General features: G+C 47.2%; 2 protein-coding genes across 5 annotated transcripts; one reads left to right on the top strand and one right to left on the bottom strand.

Moving 5' to 3' along the window:
* Positions 1-13,847, bottom strand: MTHFSD (methenyltetrahydrofolate synthetase domain containing). 4 transcript variants are annotated; one of them, XM_087971414.1, is made up of 8 exons: positions 13,716-13,847; positions 12,486-12,586; positions 10,451-10,564; positions 9,207-9,320; positions 8,117-8,207; positions 6,504-6,616; positions 4,545-4,670; positions 1-2,396 (listed from the first exon to the last, which is right to left on the bottom strand). In XM_087971414.1, exons 1-8 carry the CDS (start codon positions 13,735-13,737, stop codon positions 1,899-1,901), a joined length of 1,179 nt encoding a protein of 392 aa, XP_087827540.1. In that variant the 5' UTR covers positions 13,738-13,847; the 3' UTR covers positions 1-1,898. The 4 variants fall into 4 exon arrangements, with proteins under 4 accessions (XP_087827540.1, XP_087827541.1, XP_026539811.2 ...); XM_087971415.1 differs by lacking the exon at positions 10,451-10,564 and adding an exon at positions 10,592-10,705; XM_026684026.2 differs by having other exon boundaries at positions 12,486-12,589.
* Positions 13,848-18,836: 4,989 nt separating this feature from the next.
* Positions 18,837-22,292, top strand: FOXC2 (forkhead box C2). The gene has a single exon (XM_026684035.2). The coding sequence runs from the start codon at positions 19,536-19,538 to the stop codon at positions 21,153-21,155; it is 1,620 nt and encodes a 539-aa protein (XP_026539820.1). The 5' UTR covers positions 18,837-19,535; the 3' UTR covers positions 21,156-22,292.
* The last annotated feature ends 1,360 nt before the right edge of the window (positions 22,293-23,652 follow it).

Here is a 23,652-nt window from a genome sequence, read left to right on the forward strand (position 1 = left end):
TTTCTACAACCTTGGGAAGGTTTATTTTAATGCTTTCTGAAAGGCCCACCTCTCTCGAGGCACAGTAATATACTTAAAATACACTTAGTAGCACACCCTGGAGGTACGAAAAAGATTTCCAACTCTCGGATTTTAAAGTAAAGAAACATTTCATTGCTTATTTTGACTTCTTGCCTGAGATCAGCTGCGAAAGAACTTCTGTTGAGAAAGAAGTACAGCCAAATTCAACTTTTTGTTCCAACAAAGCAAAGAAACACACACACACACACATACAGACACACACACACAGGCACACACGAAAAGTGCTTTGCTTTTGTTTTGCCTAAGCATTCGTCAGTACTTTCTAAATTTAGGCTTTCTCTCAACCATCCCTTGGAGAGAAAATCATGATTTGAGGCGTGAGAGCAGTATCCAACAGCCCACTCCAGCTTGGATGCCCTCCGGGGAGCAAACTGGGACACTAGAGACCTACCTAGTCACCTGGCTGAAGAAGGACAAGCTCATATTTACCAGGAGGAAAAAAACAAATCCTCTGAAACATTTGCGCTTCCTTCTGATTTTCCAAACAATTCTGTGGTGAACAAAGATATGGAGAACTTGTTTTTGTGGGGTGCTTGGTGCTCTCTGAGCTTGGTTGTTGTCTTGCAGATGTTTCTTGACCTAGCTAGGTAACATCATCAGTGCTAGAAAGGAATGGGGTGGGTAGAGAGGAGGAGGAGGAGGAGGAGGGAGAGGGGGATGAGGATGTATCTAGTTGGTCATGAAACGTTAGCAACCCAGCTCAGAGAGCATCAAGGATTCCACAGTTCAACCCTGAGCTACAAATATTTTTTTAAGCAAACAAAGAACTCTTGGCTTGATAAATATCAACTCAGTAGCACTTGCCTTTCCATAGATTATACAATAAGGATCCGAGGTGGAAAGTGCCACCACAACCAATGACAGGCATTACTCAGAGTTGTGCTAAAAGAGGACCTTTTTCTTCTGCAATCCAATAGAGTGTATTAACATTTCCAGGTCTTGATGCAAATCCCAGGTCTGGTGCCTTCTCGCCTTCTAAGGACCATGGATAACAAGACACGGAATCAGGGTTGCTTTGTGATGTGTGTGTGAGGACATGTGCCAATTACAACCCTTGACATGTTGCTGCACATCCTTCTCCACCTGTGAAGGATATCGGGATTCAACTCTATCCAGAAGATTACAGACGTTGCATTCATCTACTCTACAGCTTTACCTTACCTCCTCACCTGAATGGTTTTTGTGATGTTGAGACTCTAGAAAAAGGGCAGAGCAGAGCAACCAGGATGATTTGGGGACTGGAGACTAAAACATATGAAGAACAGTTGCAGGAACTGGGCATGGCTAGTCTAGGGAAGAGAAGGACCAGGGAAGACAGGAGAGCAATGTCCTAATATTTGAAGGGTTACCACAGAGAGAAAGGGGTCAACCTATTTTCCAAGGCACCTGTAGGCCAGACAAAGAATAATGGATGGAAACTGAACAAGGAGAGATTCAACCTGGAAATAAGGAGAAACTTTCTGACAGTGAGAACAATCAACCCATGGAAGAGAAGTTGCCTTCGGAAGTTGTGGGAGTGTCATCACTGGAGGCTTTCAAGAAAGGATTGGACTGTTATTTGTCAGAAATGGTGTAGGTCTCCTGCTTGGGCAGGGGTTTGGACTAGATGACCTACAAGGTCCCTTCCAACTCTGTTAATCTGTAAATCTGGTGTGGAAACCATCAAAAGGCCAAGATAATTGCTGTCAGATAAATAACCGAACCCTCCAGGTTATCCCATCCTCATCTCCAGTAGGCCACCTCAGCAAAGGGTCAACCCCTTGGATGGCTGCCATTTTACCATCAAATGGAAAGCTCCTTCAGCAGGTCCTTCTCCATTATCGTGGTCTCGGTGCCATTTTTCCCTGTTGGTTCCTGGCCCATTCGACCCTCAGTGGATGCCCTTGGAGAGATAAGCCTTGTAAGGCTGTAATGGCCTCTTCAGCCTTGGATGGGTCACTGTAGCTGAGGAACGCTTGATGTTGTGCACCTCGCCAGGAGAGCCGTGATGGAGTCACATGGTGTATTTTGAGGGCCTCCTTTAAGTCACTCACCCTGGTCCCAGAGGAGATGTTGCCCACGTAGACAGTGGCAGGAGCCCCGAGGTGGCCTCGTTCATCTGATAAAGCCTCTCCTTCTCTCCTTGGTTGGGCCAAGCTGGCCTCCGCTTGCGGCCTACTGCCTTCTGGAAAGTTCTCATTGGCTCCTCTTGGGGTCTTTCCCATGGTCGAAGTATCGGGCGGTTCATCTTTGAGGAGAACATCTTTGCCTTCCAGTTTCTCTCTCCCATGAAGAATCTTGAGGACTGGGATTTTCTTCAGAGTTTCCTGGCTGATCTAAAAAGAATAGAAATGTAATTGAAGCAAATTACAGGAGTAACACTTATATCGACCGCCTGATTTTTTTCCAGGAGCATCAGGAGGGTATCAGAAGATGCTTAAGGTAAGAGCAATTAGTCTGAAGAACAAGATGCTGCCAGGAAGCATTGTGTGTCTCTCTCTCTCTCTGTGTGTGTGTAGACTCTGAGCTTGACCAACTGTTGAAACCCCATCATCCTTACAACTCTTTGCATAGAAAGAAGCAGCATGTGTGTCTTTCTGTCTACCTATCATCCATCCATCCATCCACCCACCATTTATCTATCTCCCTATCATCTATCTATCTATCTATCTATCTATCTATCTATCTATCTATCTATCTATCTATCTATCTATCATCTCTGTCTGTCTACCCTCTCCTATCTCTCTCTCATATCTATCTATCTATCTATCTATCTATCTATCTATCTATCTATCATGTCTGTCTACCCTCTCCTCTCTCTCTCTCTCTCTATCTATCTATCTATCTATCTATATCTATCTATCTATCTATCTATCTATCTATCTATCTATCTATCTATCTATCTATCTATCTATCTATCATCCATCTATCCATCTATCTATCTATCTATCTATCTATCTATCTATCTATCTATCTATCTATCTATCTATCTATCTATCTATCTATATATCTATCCTTCGATCCATCTATCATCTATCTATCTCTATCTATCTATCTATCTATCTATCTATCTATCTATCTATCTATCTATCTATCTATCTATCTATCTATCTATCTATCTATCTATCTATCTATCTATCTATCTCCTCTCTCTCTCCTCTCTCATCTATCATCTATCTATCTATCTATCTATCTGTCTATCTATCTGTCTATCTATCTGTCTATCATCTATCTATCTATCTATCTATCTATCTATCTATCTATCTATCTATCTATCTATCTATCTATCTATCATCTCTGTCTGTCTTCTCCTCTCTCTCTCTCTCTCTTTCTCTCTCTCTCTCCATCCATCCATCTATCTATCATCTATCTATCTATCTATCTATCTATCTATCTATCTATCTATCTATCTATCATCTCTGTCTGTCTACTCTCTCCTCTCTCTCTCTCTCTCTCTCTCTCTCTCTATCTATCTATCTATCTATCTATCTATCTATCTATCTATCTATCTATCTATCTATCATCTATCTATCTATCTATCATCTCTGTCTGCCTCTCCCCCCCCACCCCAATCAAATTTACATACTGTAGCTGTCCGTTTCTCCCAAGCGGACTCGTTGATCCTGAAATCTAACCGGAGATTCTGAATGTGAAGAAGGTAATAAATTTCTCTGCAGCTTTGAAAACTTACACAGGGGAATAAAAATAAAGAAGGGAAGATCCTTTTTTAAAAAAATGGAACCATCCCAGGGCTGCGTCCATTGAGGTGTCTTCCGATCTCCCATCAGGTAGCATTTGCCATCAACAATCAAAGTCCCTGTGTTTTCCTTTTCCTCCCCCCCCTCCCCCCCCCCCCCCGTCTTCCCTGCCTGGGTGGGGTGGGACGTCCCCAGAGACTCCTGTCCTGGTCTCTGACCGGAGAGGTGGCAATGCTGGGATCAAAAAGGAACTCCGTCAATCAAAGAAACAGATGGGGGAGCCCGCGGAGGGAGATCTTTTGTCTTGGGGCAGACTCGAAGCTTTCATCTCCTCCTTCTCTGATAAGTGGAGATCGGCCAGATAAGCGGGCGGCTCGGCTGGAGACCAATCTTGTCTGCTGGGGTGTCAAAATCGGCACCGAGATGAAAGTGTCTCTGGAGCCTTGGCCAGATTTCTCTTGTCATTAGAGGCCGGGGAGCCCAAAATGGCCAAGAAAAAAAAAATGATGGAGATTGAATTCCAACACCAGAGGGGTGTGTGTGTGTGTCTGTGTGTGTGTGAGAGAGGGGGGGGGCAGGAAGAGATGGAAGGGAGGCAGCAATGTCCACGGTTGAGTGCAATAGTAGCCAAGGCCATCCTTCATAGAAATTGGAAAGAAGGGATGACAGTTACCTAGACAAATCTAAGCTAGGTTGGTCTTATCTCAACCTTGGCAACTTCTAAGAGGTCTGGACTTCAACTCCCAGAATCCCCCAGTCAGCCATAGAGTTGCAGAGGAAACCTACTTTGTGCCACATGATTCCCCAAGGTTTCGGCCTCTTGCATTCGGTCTTGATGATCCTTGTTGGGGTAAGGATATAATCCACAGTTAGATCATGGTCATCGAGAAGCTCTTCTGGAATATCCACTACCTAGTAGAGACGTCAAAGTGTAGGATAATCACACAGGGGGGTCCTTTAGTACCTTCAAAAGACTTTTCCCCCACTTAATTAAACATTTCTCTCACCCCAATTTCTACCATCTGGAGTCTCTCCAGAAATACGAACTTCAGTTCTGGAGTTTCCCAGCCAGACCTGGCCATTTCCAAAACTCTGGAAGTTGATTTTCAATGGGTCAACCTGAGAAGCTGTCCAAGTTGAAGAAGGTTGATTTGAGGTGCTAAGGATCGAGTACCAGAACCGTGACTTGGGCCCAGGAATTTGGACCAGAGATGAAGCTGCCTAAGGTAGAACCGGACTAGTGTCCACCTTGCTCAGAATGATTTACCTTAATTAAGAGAAAGTTCTCTAGCATGGCAAGCAAAGAACATGGGACCTTCTGAAACACATTGTGTTGGATGTTCTACTTAAATGAGCACCAGTCCTTTACTAGAGCTAGTGCAGCTGGTATAGTATCGAAATCGTGACCTCAAATTACTCTTTGCTGTCGGGATTCTGGCAGTTACCCCCATTTAAATCATGAGACTCGAGCCAAACTTCCAAAACTCAAAAAGGATTTATTGGGAATTAAATTGTCTGGCATTGCCTGGGTGTATCCTAATTCATATTCTCCAATGGGACACATCCATAGCCAAGAGTTATCAATCATGTTCTCCAGTTAGAATTTTGCATGACAGAAATTTCAGTCACCTAGAAACTATCTTTGAAAACAATTATGGAATGCAGTTTCGGTTTGCAAGGGGCTGCATTGCTCCCCCTCCCTTTCTGTTGGCAACTCTAAAAAGACCACAGAAGTATTTTATGAGTTGACATTTAGATTACATAAAATTAGTGTGTGGGTGGTATTCTGGAAACCATTGAGAAGAGGGCTGTCTCCGTCACTGATGAAAGTGAGCTCATCTTTTAATGAGAAACACTGATCTTAAATCAAGTGTGTCAGGGTCCCAAGTAATACACCCCTAGCAAGCAGAACTCCGAGGCAAGTAGGTTCCTCAAAGAACAGGTTTATTGGACACGTCATATTGGCACAGGCTGGTGAAAACCGACTCTGAATATTCCCGTGGTTTTTACCTAATTAAAAGTAATGTTTCCCCTCCCCCTTTCCCAAACAATCAGTCACATGGTCCAATCCAGTTGCCCGGAAACTTCACTCCTCTTTCCATCTGCTTGTGGGAAATGTCCTTGATTCTCAGGAGGAACTATTTTGCTTTGCCTATGAAACCCCCAGCTATCTCTATCCCCACCGTCCCTATCCCTCAGCACAATTGTGACAACACTGAAGCAGTGGTGGGATTCAATTTTTTTTTTTTTACTACCGGTTCTGTGGGCTTGATGGCTTGGTGGGTGTGGCAGGGGAAGGTTACTATAAAATCCCCCTTCCCTCCCCACCCCACTAACCTGCTTTCCAGCTCTGTTATCCTGTGCAGGGCAACCAAAGAAGACCCAGCCAATCAACTGGGACTCAATGGGAGGCAGAGAAAAGATGGGGTTGGTGGGGGCCAGTCAGAGGTGGGATTTGCTGATTCTCTGAACTAGTCAACATTTCCGCTACCGGGTCTCCAGAACTGGTCAGAACCGGCTGAATACCACTTCTGCACTGAAGCCTCCAAGATTGGCCCTGGACAGTCCAGCTCCAGAGTTGACCCAGCGTTACTTAATCTTGCCAGCTTTAAGGAGGGAAGACGTCAACTCCCAGAATTCGACCATCGAAACCCACCCAACCAAGTTTCTGAGTTAGGGAAACTTGGCCTTAAATCTCCCTCCTTCCTCCCAAAGGCTTTTTAGCTCCCTTGCCGTAACCATTACCTGACAATCATGGACTGCTGTGATGACCGTTGTCTTCTGCCCTACTGCTCCCATGGAAGCCATCATGGCATATTCCATGTCCGCGAAGCCTTCTCCTTTCCCGATCCGCCAGCCTACAGTGGGAAAAAGGAGCACCTGTCAAAAACAGGAACTCAAACACCGAGTTACAGCTGGGCCTTCTCTTCCCTTTTCCCCAAGCTGGTTTGAAGTCCTCTCGATATGCAAGTATCTGTTGTGGCCCCTCCAGCAGCTGAATCAGGAGGAGGAGGCGTGGGAGTAAGGGTCAGCATGAAGACAACCTGGGGGTGGGGTCTGAGGGGGAAGAGGGAATGGAGCTGTGAGGGGGGAGAGAGAGAGAGAGAGAGAGAGACAGACAGAGCCTCTGGGCTATCCATCAGCCCTCAGATGGAGAGTCAACAGCCCCCAGGTCTGGAGGTGGCTGAGGAGGAAGAAGAGGAACAGCTGCGTCCAGTGCCTGTCCCATGGCTGCAGAGAAGTCAGATGTTGTGGTTTGCCGGCATCCGGTACAGATGGCAGTGGAGTCGGACAGTGAGGAAGAAAGGGGACCAGCCTGGGAGCCTGGAGAGGACTCAGATGAGGGTCCTGCATCCAATGCAGGGATGGGGCCAGGACCATCTGGGAGTGGGGTGCTGCCTTTGGAGTCTGGCAGCAGCGAGGCAGAGGACCCAGGGGAGCCTGTTCCCAGTGCGTGTGTGCGCAGAGCTGCCAGAAGGCGAGAGCAGCTGAAACTAAAGGGGAGACTCGGGAGTAAGGCTGGGAGGTGATTGCCCCTCCCACAAGGGATAAAAGTCAGACCTCAATGACGAAATCTTTGCAGGAAGCAAAGTAGTTTGATAGATTCCGAGTCCTCCTTGAAGCTCCGTGTACACTGGTTGATTTTTTCTGCTACTTCGGTTGGTTTCTGTTATAATTAATTGGATACTTCTGTTTTTTTGGCAGCATTCCACAGCACTGAAAGGCGTGTGCTTATCTTGGGGAACTGTTTAAGGTTAGTTCTGGCTAGGAATGAAAGCAATTCCCAGCGTTGCAATAAAATAGGTTTTGCTTTTAAAACAAGTTTGTGTTTAATTATGTTTGACAAAGCCTGGGGTAGAACAGGAGGTGGCTGATGAGGAAGAGGAGGAACAGCTGGGTCCAGTGCCTAATGCACAGATGCACAGATGCACAGAAGGCAGAAGAGAGGAGAGCAGTGGAAATCTATGGGCCGGTCCTTGGGACGGAAAGAGCCAATGCTGCTAGCAAAGGCCCACCCTAGCTCTGGGGATAAAAGGCAGGGGGCGGAGATGAATAGATGTGACAGAAAACTATTCATCTTCCTGCTGGGCAGACTTATCAACCTGGGAGAGAAACTTTTGAGCTCACGTCAGAGGGTTTGTCATGTATGGGGAGCTGAGTCAGAACAATAGCTCATCAAATCCCCTCTGAAATTGTCCTCCAAGGATCGGGTAGCCTATCATTTTGCTGGGAGAGGCCAAAGGAATCTCAAATGTGTTAGCAAAAAACAAAGGACTCTCAAATGTTAGCAAGTTGAAGAAATGAAGGCTGCGTGGAATGAGAAGCCCCTGATGTTCCCAGGTTTGAGAGCCACTAACCTTTCTCAGAGACAGCCACGGATCCCACCACAACCAGGTCCACATGGACTTTTGCATCTAGTCCTACAGGGACACTATAATCTCTGACACCCTAAGAGAGAGAGAGAGAGAGAGAGAGAGAGAACAAAGAACAGACATGATAATCAGGAGAAGGAAAATAAGAGAGAACAAAGAACAGACAGGAGAAGGAAAATACTTCTGAATTCTCCCTTTTCTACGTCTACATCAGGGGCGTCCAACCTTAGCAACATTAAGACTTGTAGACTTCTACTCCCAGAATCCCCTGCTGGCTGGGGAATTCTGGGAGTAGAAGTCCACAGGTCTTAACACTGCTAAGGTTGGACACCCTTGCTCTACACAGACACTAAAAATTCATTCATTCAAATAAGTAGGAACCATCCCTGGACCTCACATCACTTGATAATATCTGTTAGCAACTAAGATGCTCTAGGCTGATTTTTGGCTAGGGCAGAACATATATCTAAGTTGCCATTTCAATGCCAGCCCTCTACCTGAGGGTATCAGTATGATCTAACCCTAAGCAAACATAGATGGGTCCTTTCCAGAAGCTGCTCTCATGTCCTCCCATCAGTTCTACTAGTGGGAAGGTTTCATGGGACCACTGGATTTCTAGACTGTGCCCTTCTGGGTCCAAGGAAGTAGAAACTCTCATTCATGTCCTCCTACATTGTCCTTTAATGATGCTCCAAGATGTGCTCCGATCTCAAACATCTCTAAATTTGAGGGTCATCCTCATAAAGGTTACCACCATTATATTTTAAGGGATGCCAACCCTATACTCAATGTCAGGTGCCCAAATATCTTCGCCAAGTTATACGACTGGGCAAAACTTTTAATTAAGTATGTCATTTTATTGTCCTATCTTTTTTCCCCCCTATCCCAAGGATGAATTCAGTCAAACTATCTGTTTTATTCTAAAGGCTTATCAAAGGCTGCGATAAATATGCTTGATTTGTCATTTCGACACAAGAGGGCACCAGAGTTCCGCGTTGAAGTAGACGGATAAAAGAGGACCTTCTAAATCAGACGCACGCTATGCAATCCTGCCTCACTTGTTTCTGATACTTACTTGGGAGGTAGCACATTTTCTTAGTGTTTCCTTAGTGGCCCCGGGAGGAGGCACAATTCTGTTGAACAGCCCAGCACGCAAACGTGGGGTGGGCACCAGGAGGGTTTTCCTGGCCTGCAAGAAAAGGAAATAAGTCAATGGATCCGTCGTCCAATTATAACTACGGGGTGTTTTCTGAACTTGATTGTTTTCTTGCTTTCTTACAGATGTTTCGTTACCCAACTAGATCATATCATTAGTGATATTATCTGATGATGATGCCTAGTTAGGTAATGAAACATCTGCAAGAAAGCAACCAAGTTCAGAGAGCGCTAAAAACCCCACAGTTGTCCTCCTCCTCCTCCTCTTCCTCCTCCTCCTCCTCCTCCTCCTTTCCTCACACCCTGCTCCCTTCTAGCACTGATGGTGTTCCCTAGTTGGGTCATGAAAATGTCTGCAAGAAAACAACCAAGCAAGGAGGACACCCAGCACCCTTCAGTTCAACCCTGACTAACTCTCCCCCACTTAAGATTAAAAAAAAAAAAAAGCAGGGGAATGATAAAACCAGTAAAAAGGAAGCATTTCCTCACACCATTCATAATGGACTTATGGAAGACATTAAATGAGATGGGGAGGACAATTTTGAAGACCACAAGAACGGAACAAAAGAAAGTTACGCAAAAGGAGAAAACTCATTGGAGGTAATGGTTACTGTGACTAAGCAGACTACATGTTTGGAATGACTAGAGCAAGGGTCTTCAAACTTGGCAAGTTTAAGACTTGTGGACTCCCAGAATTCCTGAGCTAACATGACTGGAGGAGGAAGTCCACAAGTCTTAAAGCTGTCAAGTTTGAAGACCCCTTGAATAGATAGAGAAAGAGAGAGAATAGAGACACACAGAGAGAGATAGGATAGATAGATAGATAGATAGATAGATAGATAGATAGATAGATAGATAGATAGATAGATAGATAGACAGACAGACACAGACAGACAGACAGACAGACAGACAGACAGACAGATAGATAGATAGATGTAGAGAGGTAGAGAGTTATATGGTCTTCAAACTTGGCAAGTTCAAGAATTGTGGACTTCAACTCCCAGAATTCCTGAGCTAACATGACTGGAGGAGGAAATCTGGGAGTTGAAGTCCACAAGTCTTAAAGCTGTCAAGTTTGAAGACCCCTAGATTAGAGGGATGGCTTTGAGAGGAGACCAGACCAGACTCTGGTCTGGTTTCGTTGAGCAATGAAAACTTGTTTACCTGGAGCATGGACAGACGGATCCCCTCCAGAGGTTTGTCTGGGTCCACCTTCACCTCCCTGGCTTGACCAAACCCATCCCAGCTTTTGATGGACACACCCGCTTGGAAAGACCCCTGCAAGGGAAAACATGACCAACTCACTTCCAGGGTTAAAAAGTGGATGTCCTTCTGGGGAGAGTCGGGGTTGGCTTTGACTGTCCTGGCACTCTGGAATTCCCCCAAATCTCGAATTTGCACCGAGGCAAGAGAAGCTCCCTGTTGGGTAAGGCAGCTCACATCAGTGAGGGATCCATGCAGCTATGGACACTGTCTTCTTCCTAGTTATCTCTCTAGGCCAGGGGTCCCCAAACTTGGCAACTTTAAGACTTGTGGACTTCAACTCCCATAATTCTCCAGCCAGCTATTGTGGGAGTTGAAGTCCACAAGTCTTAAAATGGCCAAGTTTGGAGACTTCTGGTCTAGGCTATTGTTTCTCAGCCTTGAAAACTTGAACAAGCGTGGACTTCAACTCCCAGAATTCCCCAGCCAGAAAAAGAACCGTGGTGGCGCAGTGGTTAGAATGCAGCACTGCAGACTAACTCACTGCTCACGGCCAGGAGTTCAATCCTGACTGGTTCATGGTTGACTCAGCCTTTCATGCTTCTGAGGTTGGTAAAACGGGGACCCAGATTGTTGGGGGAAAGAAGCTGACTCTGTAAACTGCTTAGAGAGGGCTGGGAAGCTCTGTGAAGCGGTTTATAAGTCTAAGGGCTATTGCTATTGCCCTTCCTTCCTTCCTTCCTTCCTTCCTTCCTTCCTTCCTTCCTTCCTTCCTTCCTTCCTTCCTCCCTCCCTCCCTCCCTCCCTCCCTCCCTCCCTCCCAGTGGTTAGAATGCAGTACTGAAGGATAATTCTGCCCACTGCCAGCAGTTCGATCCTGACCGGCTCAAGGTTGACTCAGCCTTTCATCCTTCCGAGGTGGGTAAAATGAGGACCCAGATTGTCGGGGGACAGAGTAAACTGCTTAGAGGGGGCTGGGAAGCACTGGGAAGTGGTATATAAGTCTAAGTGCTATTGCTATGCCTCTTCAAGTTGTCAAAGTTGAGAAACATTGCTTTAGATTGAGCCTGGGCATTTCATGGTCCACAGCTTGTCCCAGTCCTGCCTGTGTTGGTGGGTGGCATCAGTGGTGTGTGTGTGTGTGTGTGTGTGTGTGTGTGTGGAGTGTCAGTGGCAGGGGGTGGAGAAATGGCTCTCCCCCCCCTTCAAATAGGACAAATAGGCTGAAAAACAGCTTCTATCCCAGGGTAGTAGCTCTGTTGAATTCTACTGTATAGTGCAGGGTTAGTCCAGTGTCAGGGTTTTCAATTCAATGTGTGGAGTATGAAGGATGTGTGTTTGTGTTTATTTTCATGGTCATGATGTGCACTGAAGATGGTGTTTGATTTCGTTGTACGAAGTGCAATGACAAGAAAGTAAACTAAACTTTTATTTAGATTTGTCTTTTACTTTATGACAATTTTTTTAAATAAAAATTGTGTTTGTGTTTGTGTTTGTGTAAGGGACACAATGACCACACAGGGTTTACCAGAATGCCCATTTAAATGTAACAATGCTGAATTGCTTGAATCGATTAATATGAAAATCTATTCATTGTTACCATGGGCTCCACCCATGATTTTAGTAATTTCCCTCTAGTGGGAGATTAAAAACTAGAGTTTGGGCAGCTTTGAGAATTTAATGAGAACTTTTGGACTGCTAGCATTTGGGTCCTCTAATTAAATAGAAGTATTCTCTACTTCTTGATTATGATAGCTAAAAGAGTATTCTGGAATTTAACTTTATGCCTTTGAATATATTATTGAATATGCATCCTTAAATGTTCTTGTGCAGTGGTCTCCAACCTTGGCAACTTTAAGACTTGTGGACTTCAACTCCCAGAATTTCAGCCAGCAAAGCTGGCTGAGGAATTCTGGGAGTTGAAGTCCACATGTCTTAAAGTTGCTAAGGTTGGAGACCCTGTTCTTGTGGATACAGAGGGGGAGGAAAGAAATACCTTGAAATTGGGAATCCGATGGTGAACTGGTCTTGGAAAATCAGCCAGGTTATTGGCTTCCATATAATCCCAAATTTTGTTTCGGATGTCCCATTTGGAAACTCCTCATTAGGGGAGGAAAGAAGAAGAGAGATGAAAATTACCTCCATGTTTTTTGTTTTTTTTCCCAAACCTGTTCGGTTTAGCTTTCAGGATAAACCAAGCCATAAATTGCATGTTTGGTTATATCACTATCGTTTTGCTCCTAGCAGAGTTTAAAAATTGGCTGTGGCTGTGGATGATGGGACATATAATCCAACTCTCTTAGAAAGGCACCAGTTTGGGAAAGGATGAAGGATGAAGCCGTTAATGAATCTGTGTTTATCAACTTTGGCCACTTGAAAATGATTTCAAAACTCCGAATATTATGCAATACGGCATAAACTGTATGAATGGTTAGGGAATAGATATAAAAGGAAGAAGATTAGAGTAATATAACCGATTTAAGAGACCTTAAGAGAGCAATATGATAGACATATAGAATATAATGTATATAACCTATATAAGATAGCAACAAATATAGATAAGATGCAATAGATATGGGTTGATGTATGCAAAGAAAAATGGATATAATAGGATTTATATGACATATATATTTGTCGATGCCAATGTACTGTTTTAAAATTGGGGAATTCTGGATGTTGAAGTCCAGATGTTTGCAAGTTGCCAAGGTTGGGAAACACTGAATGTGAGTATTTGAGGGGCTGCCACAAAGAAGAGAGGGGTCGGCTTATTTTCCAAAGCCCCAGAAGGCAGGAGAAGAAACAATGGATGGAAATTAATCAAGGAGAGAAGCAACCTGGAATTAAGGAGAAACTTCTTAACAGTGAAGGCAATTAACCAGTGGAATGCCTTGCCACCAGAAGTTGTTGGTGCTCCATCAATGGAGGTTTTCAAGAAGAGATTGGACAACCATTTGGCTGAAATGGTATAGGGTCTCCTTCTTAAGCAGGGGTTGGACTAGAAGACCTCCAAGGTCCCTTCCAGCTCGATTCTGATTCTGATTCTGAATGAATGGAAGCCACCTCATTTAGGGAGCCATCAGCTAAGTACAGGGGCTGCATAGTTCGTGAGAATGCACCCCAAACCGGGCAGAGAGGAGCCTCGATCCCCAAATCTCCCGATTGCCGAGCTAAAGATCGGCTGCTGCCCCTGGCCCACCTTCTCTTCCGCTAAACCCCTTCCTCTTACCGGAGCTTCCCACTCTCTCCATGCTCCTGGTCGGAAGCAACCTCCGGAGCCAGAGCAAAGACTCGGAAGTCGGTTACATTGTCTCCGAGCGCTTCCTCCGTCCGTTACATTGCAGCGCCGCCCCTGAGCTCCTTCGGGCAGGCGCTTGCTCTGACTACGGCAGCCGTGCGGGGACAAGCCGTCGGAGCCTCTCCTGCCGTTCAGGAGCCTCCCCAGGATGGCTGGGCAGGATTCAAAGGGGCGCCTCTCTGGAGGGTCAGCATCTTTCCCTCCTGCGAACCTCTAGATGTTCGGGAAAGGTGATCCCGCGAAGTTTAAATCCCTCCCCCCCTCCCTCCCCATTGCAACTTACTTCCCTTCATTCCTTCTTATTTCATTTAACCCTTCCTTCCTTCCTTCCTTCCTTCCTTCCTTCCTTCCTTCCTTCCTTCCTTCCTTCCTTCCTTCCTTCCCTTCCTTCCTTCCCTCCCTTCCCTTCCCTTCCCTTCCTTTCTATTTCAACTTACTTCCCCTCATTCCTTCTCCTTATTTCATTTAACCCTTCCTTCCTTCCTTCCTTCCTTCCTTCCTTCCTTCCTTCCTTCCTCCCTCCCTCCCTCCCTCCCTCCCTTCCTTCCCTTCCCTTCCCTTCCTTCCTTCCTATTTCAACTTACTTCCCTCATTCCTTCTCCTTATTTCATTTAACCCTTCCTTCCTTTCCTTCCCTTCCTTCCTATTTCAACTTACTTCCCCTCATTCCTTCTCCTTATTTCATTTAACCCTCCCTTCCCTCCCTTCCCTTCCCTTCCTTCCTATTTCAACTTACTTCCCTCATTCCTTCTCCTTATTTCATTTAACCCTTCCTTCCTTCCTTCCTTCCTTCCTTCCTTCCTTCCTTCCTTCCTTCCTTCCTTCCTTCCTTCCCTTCCTTCCTTCCCTTCCCTTCCTTCCTTCCTTCCTTCCTTCCTTCCCTTCCTTCCCTTCCTTCCTATTGCAACTTACTTCCCCTCATTCCTTCTCCTTATTTCATTTAACCTTCTCTGCCTCCCTCCCTCTCCTTCCTTCCTTCCTTCCTTCCTTCCTTCCTTCTTTCCTTCCTTCCCCAAAGCATCCATGCTCCTTCTCTGGGAGTTAATGGACGGAGAAGGACAGGCATCTCAAGGAAGTCCATTCAATTCAATTCCTCTCCGTATTAGCAGCTCCTCAAATGGTGTTACTGGGATTTGCTCCATTCCTTGAGTTGCTAGTCCTCATGGGGTAGTAAGCCATGCTGCCTGGGATTTGGAATGGGAAGCTATGGCCCAGTCCTTCCGGAGGGGATGGTGGCAGGGGATTTTCCCCATTTCAAAGGTAGCCCTATTTTTCTTGGAGGGAGGGGGCACACATTACTTTGTCTTCTCCCTCCTTTCTTCACAACATCTTGCCTGGCTAAGAGTTCAGGAAAGCGAAGTCCTGTTTTGTAACATTTTGGGATGTTCATCTGGTGAAACTCTCAATGCGTGTTGGAAACTTTGCTCCGTACAGATGCCAACACACCGCGATAGCTATTTGCACGCATCCTGGCTCAGTGTCTGCCCAGTGGTGGGATTCAAAAATGTTTACTACCAATTCTGTGGGCGTGGCCTGGCTTAGTGGGCGTGGCAGGGAAAGGATATACTGCAAAATCCCCCTTCCCTCCCCACCCCACTAACCTGCTTTCCAGCTCCGTTCTCCTGTGCAGGGCAACCAAAGGAGACCCAGCTGATCAGCTGGGACTCAATGGGAGGCAGGGAAGAGATGGGGTTGGTGGGGCCAGTCAGAGGTGGGATTGGCAGGTTCTCTGAACTACTCAAAATTTCTGCTTTCGGCTCTCCAGAACTGGTCAGAACCTGCTGAATACCTCCTCTGCACCCCATTAACCTCCTTTCCAGCTCCTTTCTCCTGTGCAGGGCAACAAAAGGAGACCCACCCGATCAGCTGGGACTTGGGAGGCAGAGAATAGATGGTGGCAGGGCCGGTCAGAGGTGGGATTTGCCAGTTCTCCGAATGACTCAAACTTTTTACTACTGGTACTCCAGAACTGGTCAGAACCGGTTGTTGTCTGTTTGTCTGTCTCTCTCTCTCTCTCTCTCTCTCACACACACACACACATACACACACAAGACTGAACACATGAACACATGAATCTTTTTTCAGTCACCTAACGGGTAGGTGGAAGTTGAAGTCCACATATTTTAAAGCTGCCACGGTTGAGAAACCCTGCTCTCTTTGGATAAAACTATGGAGAGACGACTGATAATCAGGTCCTGTTATTCAAGTGTACAGCATTGTGTGTACTATCACAGTCCATACACAAGGTGTCACTGCCTTCAAAGAGACAAAACTTTTTTTTAACACACACACAAAAAAGGTTACAATTCATTCTTTTGACTTCTAGGGGGCAGTAAACTCCAGGGAGTGATGATTGCTACTAAGAAGTCGCAGAGGCTCCGCCGACAATATTATGCTACATTTACCTATTTCCAGGGTGTGTGTGTGTGTGTGTGTGTGTGTGTGTGTGTGTGAAGTGGCACGGTTGTCCTCACCCATAACTTTTGAGGTTTTTGCATTCTTGAAACAATTCCATGGGGCAGGGAATAGAAAGGAAGCGAGCGAGGTGCGTAAAGATGCTTTTTCATCCCCGAAGGAGGGCAAAGTTTGCGCCTAGACTTTACCCATCTCACCGAAAGGGCCAAATTTTCTCCTATTTTTAATTTGCGAGACAGAATGGGGTCATTTAGGATCAATAATTATGTGAATGCATGTGACCGTAGGAATTTTATTTAAAAAGACAAGGGTGGTTTCCCTCCCTCCCCCATCGTATAATTTAAGGGAAAGCAATAAATATCTTCCTTTTTAATTTTGGGTAATTTAATACAAATGTCCTTTCCAGTAAATTAGCCACCAGGAATGCAGGCAGGGCAAGTAAGATCATTTATTCTCCAAGAGAAGAAAAGTTACTTTGTCTCGAAAATTCTATAAGGTCTTTCTTTACAGTTCGTGAATATGATAAGAAATGATGCATAAATAAATCGTTCCCCTCCCCATTTCTGCCTGTCCCTTCTAGTTTAATTTCATTCATATTTTCGACCAATGTTTAATTAGACATTGGAAGGTTGGGTTGATCCTTATCATCATTAAATAGAACAGCACCAAGGTGAGCCTTTAAGAATACCACAAACATAACATTTTTTGACTTAATTTAACATTACTAATTTATTCAACTTTTTCCCCCATCTCTTTGCTGTGTCTTTTCAAAGAAAGATGCCTCCTCGACCCCCCAGAAAAAAAAAACCAAGTGAGAAAAATCGAAAAAGAATTATTTTATTTTTTGAAGGGATTTTCCAATCATTTCAGCAAATTTCCTTTTCGTTCAAATAATTGCCCCTCGGTTCCCTGCATTTCAAAAATACGAATATTCCTCTGAGTTCTTCCTCAAAAGAAGGTCAGTTTTTCCGAAGCTGATTTTTTTTTCCTTTCTAACTTTCATTACCGAAGCGCTGTAGTTTCCCAGCTTCGCTTCCCCAAATATAAACCACTCTGAACTCCCGAGTAAAAAAAAAAATCCCCTTCCTGTTATTATAAATAAAAACATTTTAAAAAGCATATAGACCATTTTAAACTGGTTTTCATTTTAGAAGCATGCGCTTCATGGATTAAACCCACTGCTTCTCAAATTGGGATAAACCCCGAAAAACAATCGGGCATCGCCTCCACCGGTTTCATCTTTCGCCCTTTTGAAAATTTTGCAATTCTGGGCCACAATCCGTGCAGAAAATCCACACGATTACAATGTACAAGATCCCCAGTTTAAGAAACGCGCCTCCGAGCGCTCTCATCACCTCGCCCAAGCTGGTGGCTTTAAAAAAAAACACCAGGAAAAGTTCTTTTTAAAAAATAAATTTTTCAAAAATACAGGAAAGAGGTTGGAATACGGTCACTTCCAAAAATTCCGGTCCAGTTCCCCCTGACTTTCCCCTTTAAAAATAAATAAATAAAGGACGCGCAAAGAGGTGGTAGAACACTTTTTCAAGCGTAGCTTTTCTCTACCTCTGATTCTCTTATTTTGCCAACCAAACGAACGGCGTTCTTGCCAACTCGCAAAAGGCACAAAAATCACACCGGGTTAATTATCCGGCCATGGAGGGTCTTTAATGGAATAATCAAGAGGTGGAGGGGGCCGTGGGGGGAGGAGGAGGAAGGAAGGTAAGGAAAAGGCGACGAGGAAGAGAGGGCAGACCAACTGGATCAAATAATATTCACCCCCGTTATCCGTGCAAGGATTAAATCTCTTTGCCTTCTAGGAAGATAAAAAAACACCAATCCGTGCATTTCGTTCCAGGCGCGATCCTCTCCTATACCCTCACCCCAGCCCTTTCCCGCCATCCCTTAATTCCAGGTATTTAGGATGGAGGTGTTAATTGAGTTTAGAACCGAAGTGCTAAATAAGCTTTATCGGAATTCTTCACCCCACTGAGCGACTTCGGCGGAGCCACTTCGGGTGTTTTTTGCGGGAGGCGGCCCGGCAGGGGAAGGCCAACTCGGTCTCTCCCGCACGATTCAAAAATCGGGGTTCCCCCCGCGGAGGACGGTCGGTGTCCCGTGGGAAAACCCAGCGGCTGGCCTTGGGGTATAAGGTGGTTTTGAAAAGGCGCTTTCTTTTTCTCTTTGAGAAAAGTTTTGCGCTGCCACAAACGGGGTGGCCCAATTCTGCGCCTTTTCCTCCGCGGCTGAGATGCCACCCTGATTAGGGAAGGTGAATCGTTACGCTGGTTAACGAGGATGATGGTAGTTTAATAAGGGTGACCTTTGGGGGAAGAGAGGAGGAAGAATTGCCCTCGCCCCCCCTCCCTCCCCAAAAGACGGACTCGGCCGGCGTTGCCTTCTCGCCCGCCCTTCGCCTCTTTCTCCCCCGCCAGAGCTCCGAAGGGCCCGGAGAGGCCTCCCCCAGCCCCGCGCCTAACCCTGGGGTGCTCCCCGGAATCCCGGTGTCCTCACGGCGCCTTCCTTCGCCTCGCCCCATTGGCCGAGCCAGACCCCGAGCCGGCTGCCATTGGACGGCGGCGGAGGGAGGGGCCAGCGAGGAGTCAAAACTGCCCTTGCCCAAGAGAAGTTTGGAAAACTTTCCCCGGCCCTGGATGCGGGACTTGGCTTCGCGCGGGGCGCTGCCCAGGCTCCGGAGAGGCGCGCACGCTCCTTTATTTTGATTCGGTGCGCTTGTTTTTTATTTGTTTATACGCCGCCGGGGCTTCACTTTCGGCCGGAAAAGGGACGGGGGAAGGCCGAGTCAAAGCGTCGGGGACCCAGCCAGCCCAGCCCGCCAGCCAGCCGCGCTGCCTCCGCCCTCGTTCTTGGTCTGCTATTTTATTTTATTTTATTTTCCTGCAAGAATTTTTTTTCCCCCTTCGTCTTTGTGGGGGCGGCGCGAACAGACTACATCTTTCGGACCTGCCGGGGTTTCTATCTCTGCCCCCCCCTCCCTCCCTCCATCATTTTAACCATTCGCCCTCCTCCTGCCCTTTTACGACGAGGGGAGAGAGGAGGAGGAGGAGGAGGAGGAGGAGAGCGAGCGGACGAGCGAGGAGCCGAGATTGGTTGCGAAAGATATAAATATGAACCAAGCGGGCTCAGCTCGGGCCTGTTAAGCAAGGGGCGAGGAGCCGGCCTTCGGCGGAGGAGTCTGGAAACGCTCGGGGGTCTCCGGAGCAGGGCGCCCCGTTGGCAGAGGGGCCGCCTTTCCCGCCGGCTCCTTCTCTGCGACCTGACTTTTTGGGCGAGGGCGGCGGGAGGCCTCCTCGCCCTCCCCCCGGAGCTGGGACAGCCATGCAGGCTCGTTACTCCGTCTCGGATCCCAACGCTCTGGGAGTGGTGCCCTATTTGAGCGAGCAGAATTACTACCGGACGGCGGGCACCTATGGAGGCATGGCCGGCTCGCTGGGAGTCTACGCCGGCCACCCGGAGCAGTACGCGGCCGGGCTGGGACGCTCGTACGGGCCCTACCCGGGCCACCAGCCGGTGCAGGCCCCGAAGGACCTGGTTAAGCCGCCTTACAGCTACATCGCGCTGATCACCATGGCCATCCAGAACGCGCCCGAGAAGAAGATCACGCTCAACGGCATCTACCAGTTCATCATGGAGCGCTTCCCCTTCTACCGGGAGAACAAGCAGGGCTGGCAGAACTCCATCCGCCACAACCTCTCGCTCAACGAGTGCTTCGTCAAGGTGCCCCGCGACGACAAGAAGCCGGGCAAAGGCAGCTACTGGACCCTGGACCCGGACTCCTACAACATGTTCGAGAACGGCTCGTTCTTGCGCCGCCGGAGGCGCTTCAAGAAGAAAGACGTCTCCAAGGAGAAGGAGGAGAGCCCGCGGGAGAAACACCACAAGGAGCCGGTCAAGGCGGCCTCCGAGCTGGCTAAGGAGCTTCCCGCCGCCTCGGCGCCCGTCCCGGCTTCGTCGGAGAAGAAAGTGGTCATTAAGAGTGAGGCGTCGTCGCCCGAGCTGCCCGTGATCACCAAGGTGGAGACGCTCAGCCCGGAGAGCGGCAGCGCCCTGCAGGACAGCCCGCGCAGCGTGGCCTCCACTCCCTCGCTCTCCACCGAGGGCTCGCTGCCCGGCGAGCCCCACCAAGCCCACCCGCACGCGCACCACCACCCGTCCGCCGGCGCCAACGGCTTGCCGGGCTTCAGCGTGGAGAACATCATGACCCTGCGGACGTCGCCCGGCGGCGAGTTGAGCCCCGTGGGCAGGACGCCGCCGGGCCTTTGCGCCTCCTCCTCTTTGCCTCTGGGCTACGGCCAGGCGCCCGCCTCGTCCATCTACAGCCAGGCCTGCAGCCAGGGGGGCTTGGGCGAGGCCGGGGGCAGCTACCAGTGCAGCATGCGCGCCATGAGCCTCTACACGGGCGAGCGCAACGCGCATCTCTGCGGCGCCGGGCCGCTGGAAGAGGCCGGCAATTCGCTGTCGGAACCCCCGCCGCAAGTGGCCAACGGCGCCCCCTCGCCCCTGGCCGGCCTGAACCTGGCTCAGGGCGGGCAGCAGCAGCAGCAGCAGCAGCAGCAGCAGGAGAGCTCCCTACCTCCCAGCAACCACCACCACCACCAACCCGCTCATCACCACCAACACCATCATCCGCTCCCGCATCACCAGAGCCCGGGGCAAGCCGCCGCAACTGCGGCCGCTGCAGCCGCCGCCGCCGCCTCCTGGTACCTCAACCACGCGTCGGACATCAACCAGCCTCTGCCCAGCCACACCTTCGGCGCCCAGCAGCAGAGTTTCCCCAACGTGCGGGAAATGTTCAACAATCACCGGCTGGGATTAGAGACCTCGACGGCGCTGAGCGAGCAACAGGTGAGCCACTCCACCTGCGAACTCTCCTACCGGGCTCCGCCCTCCATTTACCGCCACTCCGCCCCTTATTCCTACGACTGCGCTAAATACTGACCTGCCTCCGGGTTAAGCAGGCAGGCAGACAGACAGACAGACAGAGGGACCCGGGAAAGGGGGCCTCGCCCCCAACACAGCAGGCGGACTATAGAAGCAAAAGTAGGCCTCTGTTTGTTTGTTTGTTTTTTAAAAAATAGTTGGGGAAAGCCAACCAAATTGACTCTGGTTTTGTTTTGTTTTTCAAAACAGATTTACGGGCAAAAAAGAAAGAAAGGACAAAAAATGAAACATCGCCCCTCCCCCCCTCCCGTCCAAAGTCAATAAAGGACCCTAAAATTCGAGATATATATATATATATATATTTCACGACTCATCTTTTTCAGTCCAGTTATTTCTGTTCGGAGGGTGGGAACCCAAAATAAAACAGCCAACACTAGAAACGAAAACCGAACAGGGTGATGAGGGATGCGGGCTTTCTTGAACAGAAATATTAATATCAATATTAATAATAATAGATGAGTCAAAAAACGGATATTAAATATGTTGGCAATCGTGGGCAATATAAAACCCCTGATTCCACAAGGATGGCTTATACAATTTTAAAAGGGGGGGGAGAATACGCTATATAAATATAAATGTATATGTCTTGGTATGGTCGGTTTTGTTTTAATGAGGGGATGTTTCCATTTATCGTGTTGTAAATATGTGTGGATTTTGAAGTAGGCTTCCATGGAGGGCCGTTAATATAATATTTAAAGTTGTGATCACTGGATTATTCCTCTCTCAGCCCCCCTTCCTCCCCACAGCTGCCAAATGAAATATACTTCTCTTATTTCTTTAGTTTTATGTAAAAAAAAACTTGCATTAAAAAACCCTCCTTTTTAAAGTTAGTCTTTTTTTATATGAATAATTTATTTTGCCCTTCCTTGTTCAATATTTCCTGCCTCCCAAAAGTGGAATAACAAGAAGAGGTAGGGGGTGGGAAAACCAAATGCTTTTAAAAAAAAAATGTGGGGAAAGAGAGAGCAGAGGCGAGATTTATTTTATTTTTCTTGTAAAATACAGTCCCTTTTCCCATTTCCCCCCCCTCCCCGTCGAGCCTTTTCCAAAGTCATTGCTTTGATTTTATGTGGTCTTCAAATTGTTGTATTCATTCTCTTGGACAAATAAGAATAATAAACCCGTTGCTGTTTATTTCTCCTTTGAAACAAAATTGTGTGAATTTTTGCAGTTTCCTGACCGGGCCCCAAACTCCTACTACCCCACTCCCACCCAGCCTGGAAAGCTGCAGATTTGGGGCATTGCAGACTAGATCCTGGTAGGGATCTCGGTTATCGAATGCAATGCGGGATTAGCGGATTTTTCGGAGTTTTAGGTTAGATTTAGGCTGGCCCGTCCGAAATATTAAGATTGGATCTTATTAGAGTGCAGTTCTGAATCTCAAAACAAGGCACTTCCTTAATTTGGTTTTGGGGATCTCCAACGATGGCGGCAATCCTCTGATGTGTGTGTGTGTGTGTGTGTGTGTGTATGTATGTATGTATCAAAAGTTTAATCCCGACAGAGTAAGGCCAAATGAGGGCGCAGAGCACGAGAGAAGGGGTCTCTGGCTTCCCCCCCCCAGGGAATCTGGGCCTGGGGCGGGTTAGAGTAAGGGAGAAGCGAGAGGTAGCTGCTCCCAACCTCCGTGGGAAAGCTCTTTCGCGGGTGGATCGACAGCCGGGGCTGAGGAGACCTGTCCTAGTTGGGGGGATTCTCTACCAATAAATCCCAGCTGGGAGGGCCCATAATCCACGTTGTCCAGAAGCTGGAAGGATGCAGAATCCGGAGCGGCTCCGAAGAATCTCGGGAGAAGTTAGACTAGGTCAGTTTAAAAATAAAAAAATAATAATTTCTTTTTAAAAGGAGCCTCCTCGTTGTCCTTCTACGGGCCTCAGGATTGTAAATGTTTGATTTGTTCCTTTCATTCATTTTTTTATTATGATGATTATTTTGAAGTGTAAAATTAAGTTGGGCTTTGGGAAAGAAATTCGGTGGAAACAGAAGAGCCGCTTGAAGGTCTCTTTTCTTTTCAACTCCCAGCCCCGCCATAGGAACAACGCTCAAGCTAGGCAGGTCAGTCTGGAAGGTAGAGAAGGAAGAGAGGAAGGAAAGGAAGGAACGAATGAAAGGAAGCAAGACAAGAGGAAAGGAAGGGAAGAAGGGAAGGGAAAGGAAGGAAGGAAGGAAGAAAGAGAAAAAAGAAAGAAAGAGAAAGAAAGAGAAAGAAAGAAAGAAAGAAAGAAAGAAAGAAAGAAAGAAAGAAAGAAAGAAAGAAAGAAAGAAAGAAAGAAAGAGAAATCTACAAACTAAAAGAGGTGGCTGGGAAGGGCAGGAACTGTCATAGCTTTTCTGAATCTCCTTCAGCCCAGTCTTTACATCTATCACTAAGATCATAAAGCCATCACTCAAAAGTAAATTGTCCTTAATTAAACGGACAATTGCAGTTTTTGTTTTAACTGTGAACAGGACCACAGTTTGGTTCTTCTGTTCTTCATTCAGGAAGGGGAACTTT

This window comes from Notechis scutatus, chromosome 9, assembly GCF_049901735.1.
Source record: "Notechis scutatus isolate UNSWTSFEM ecotype Mainland chromosome 9, rNotScu1.2, whole genome shotgun sequence".
Classification (NCBI taxonomy): Eukaryota; Metazoa; Chordata; class Lepidosauria; order Squamata; family Elapidae; genus Notechis; species Notechis scutatus.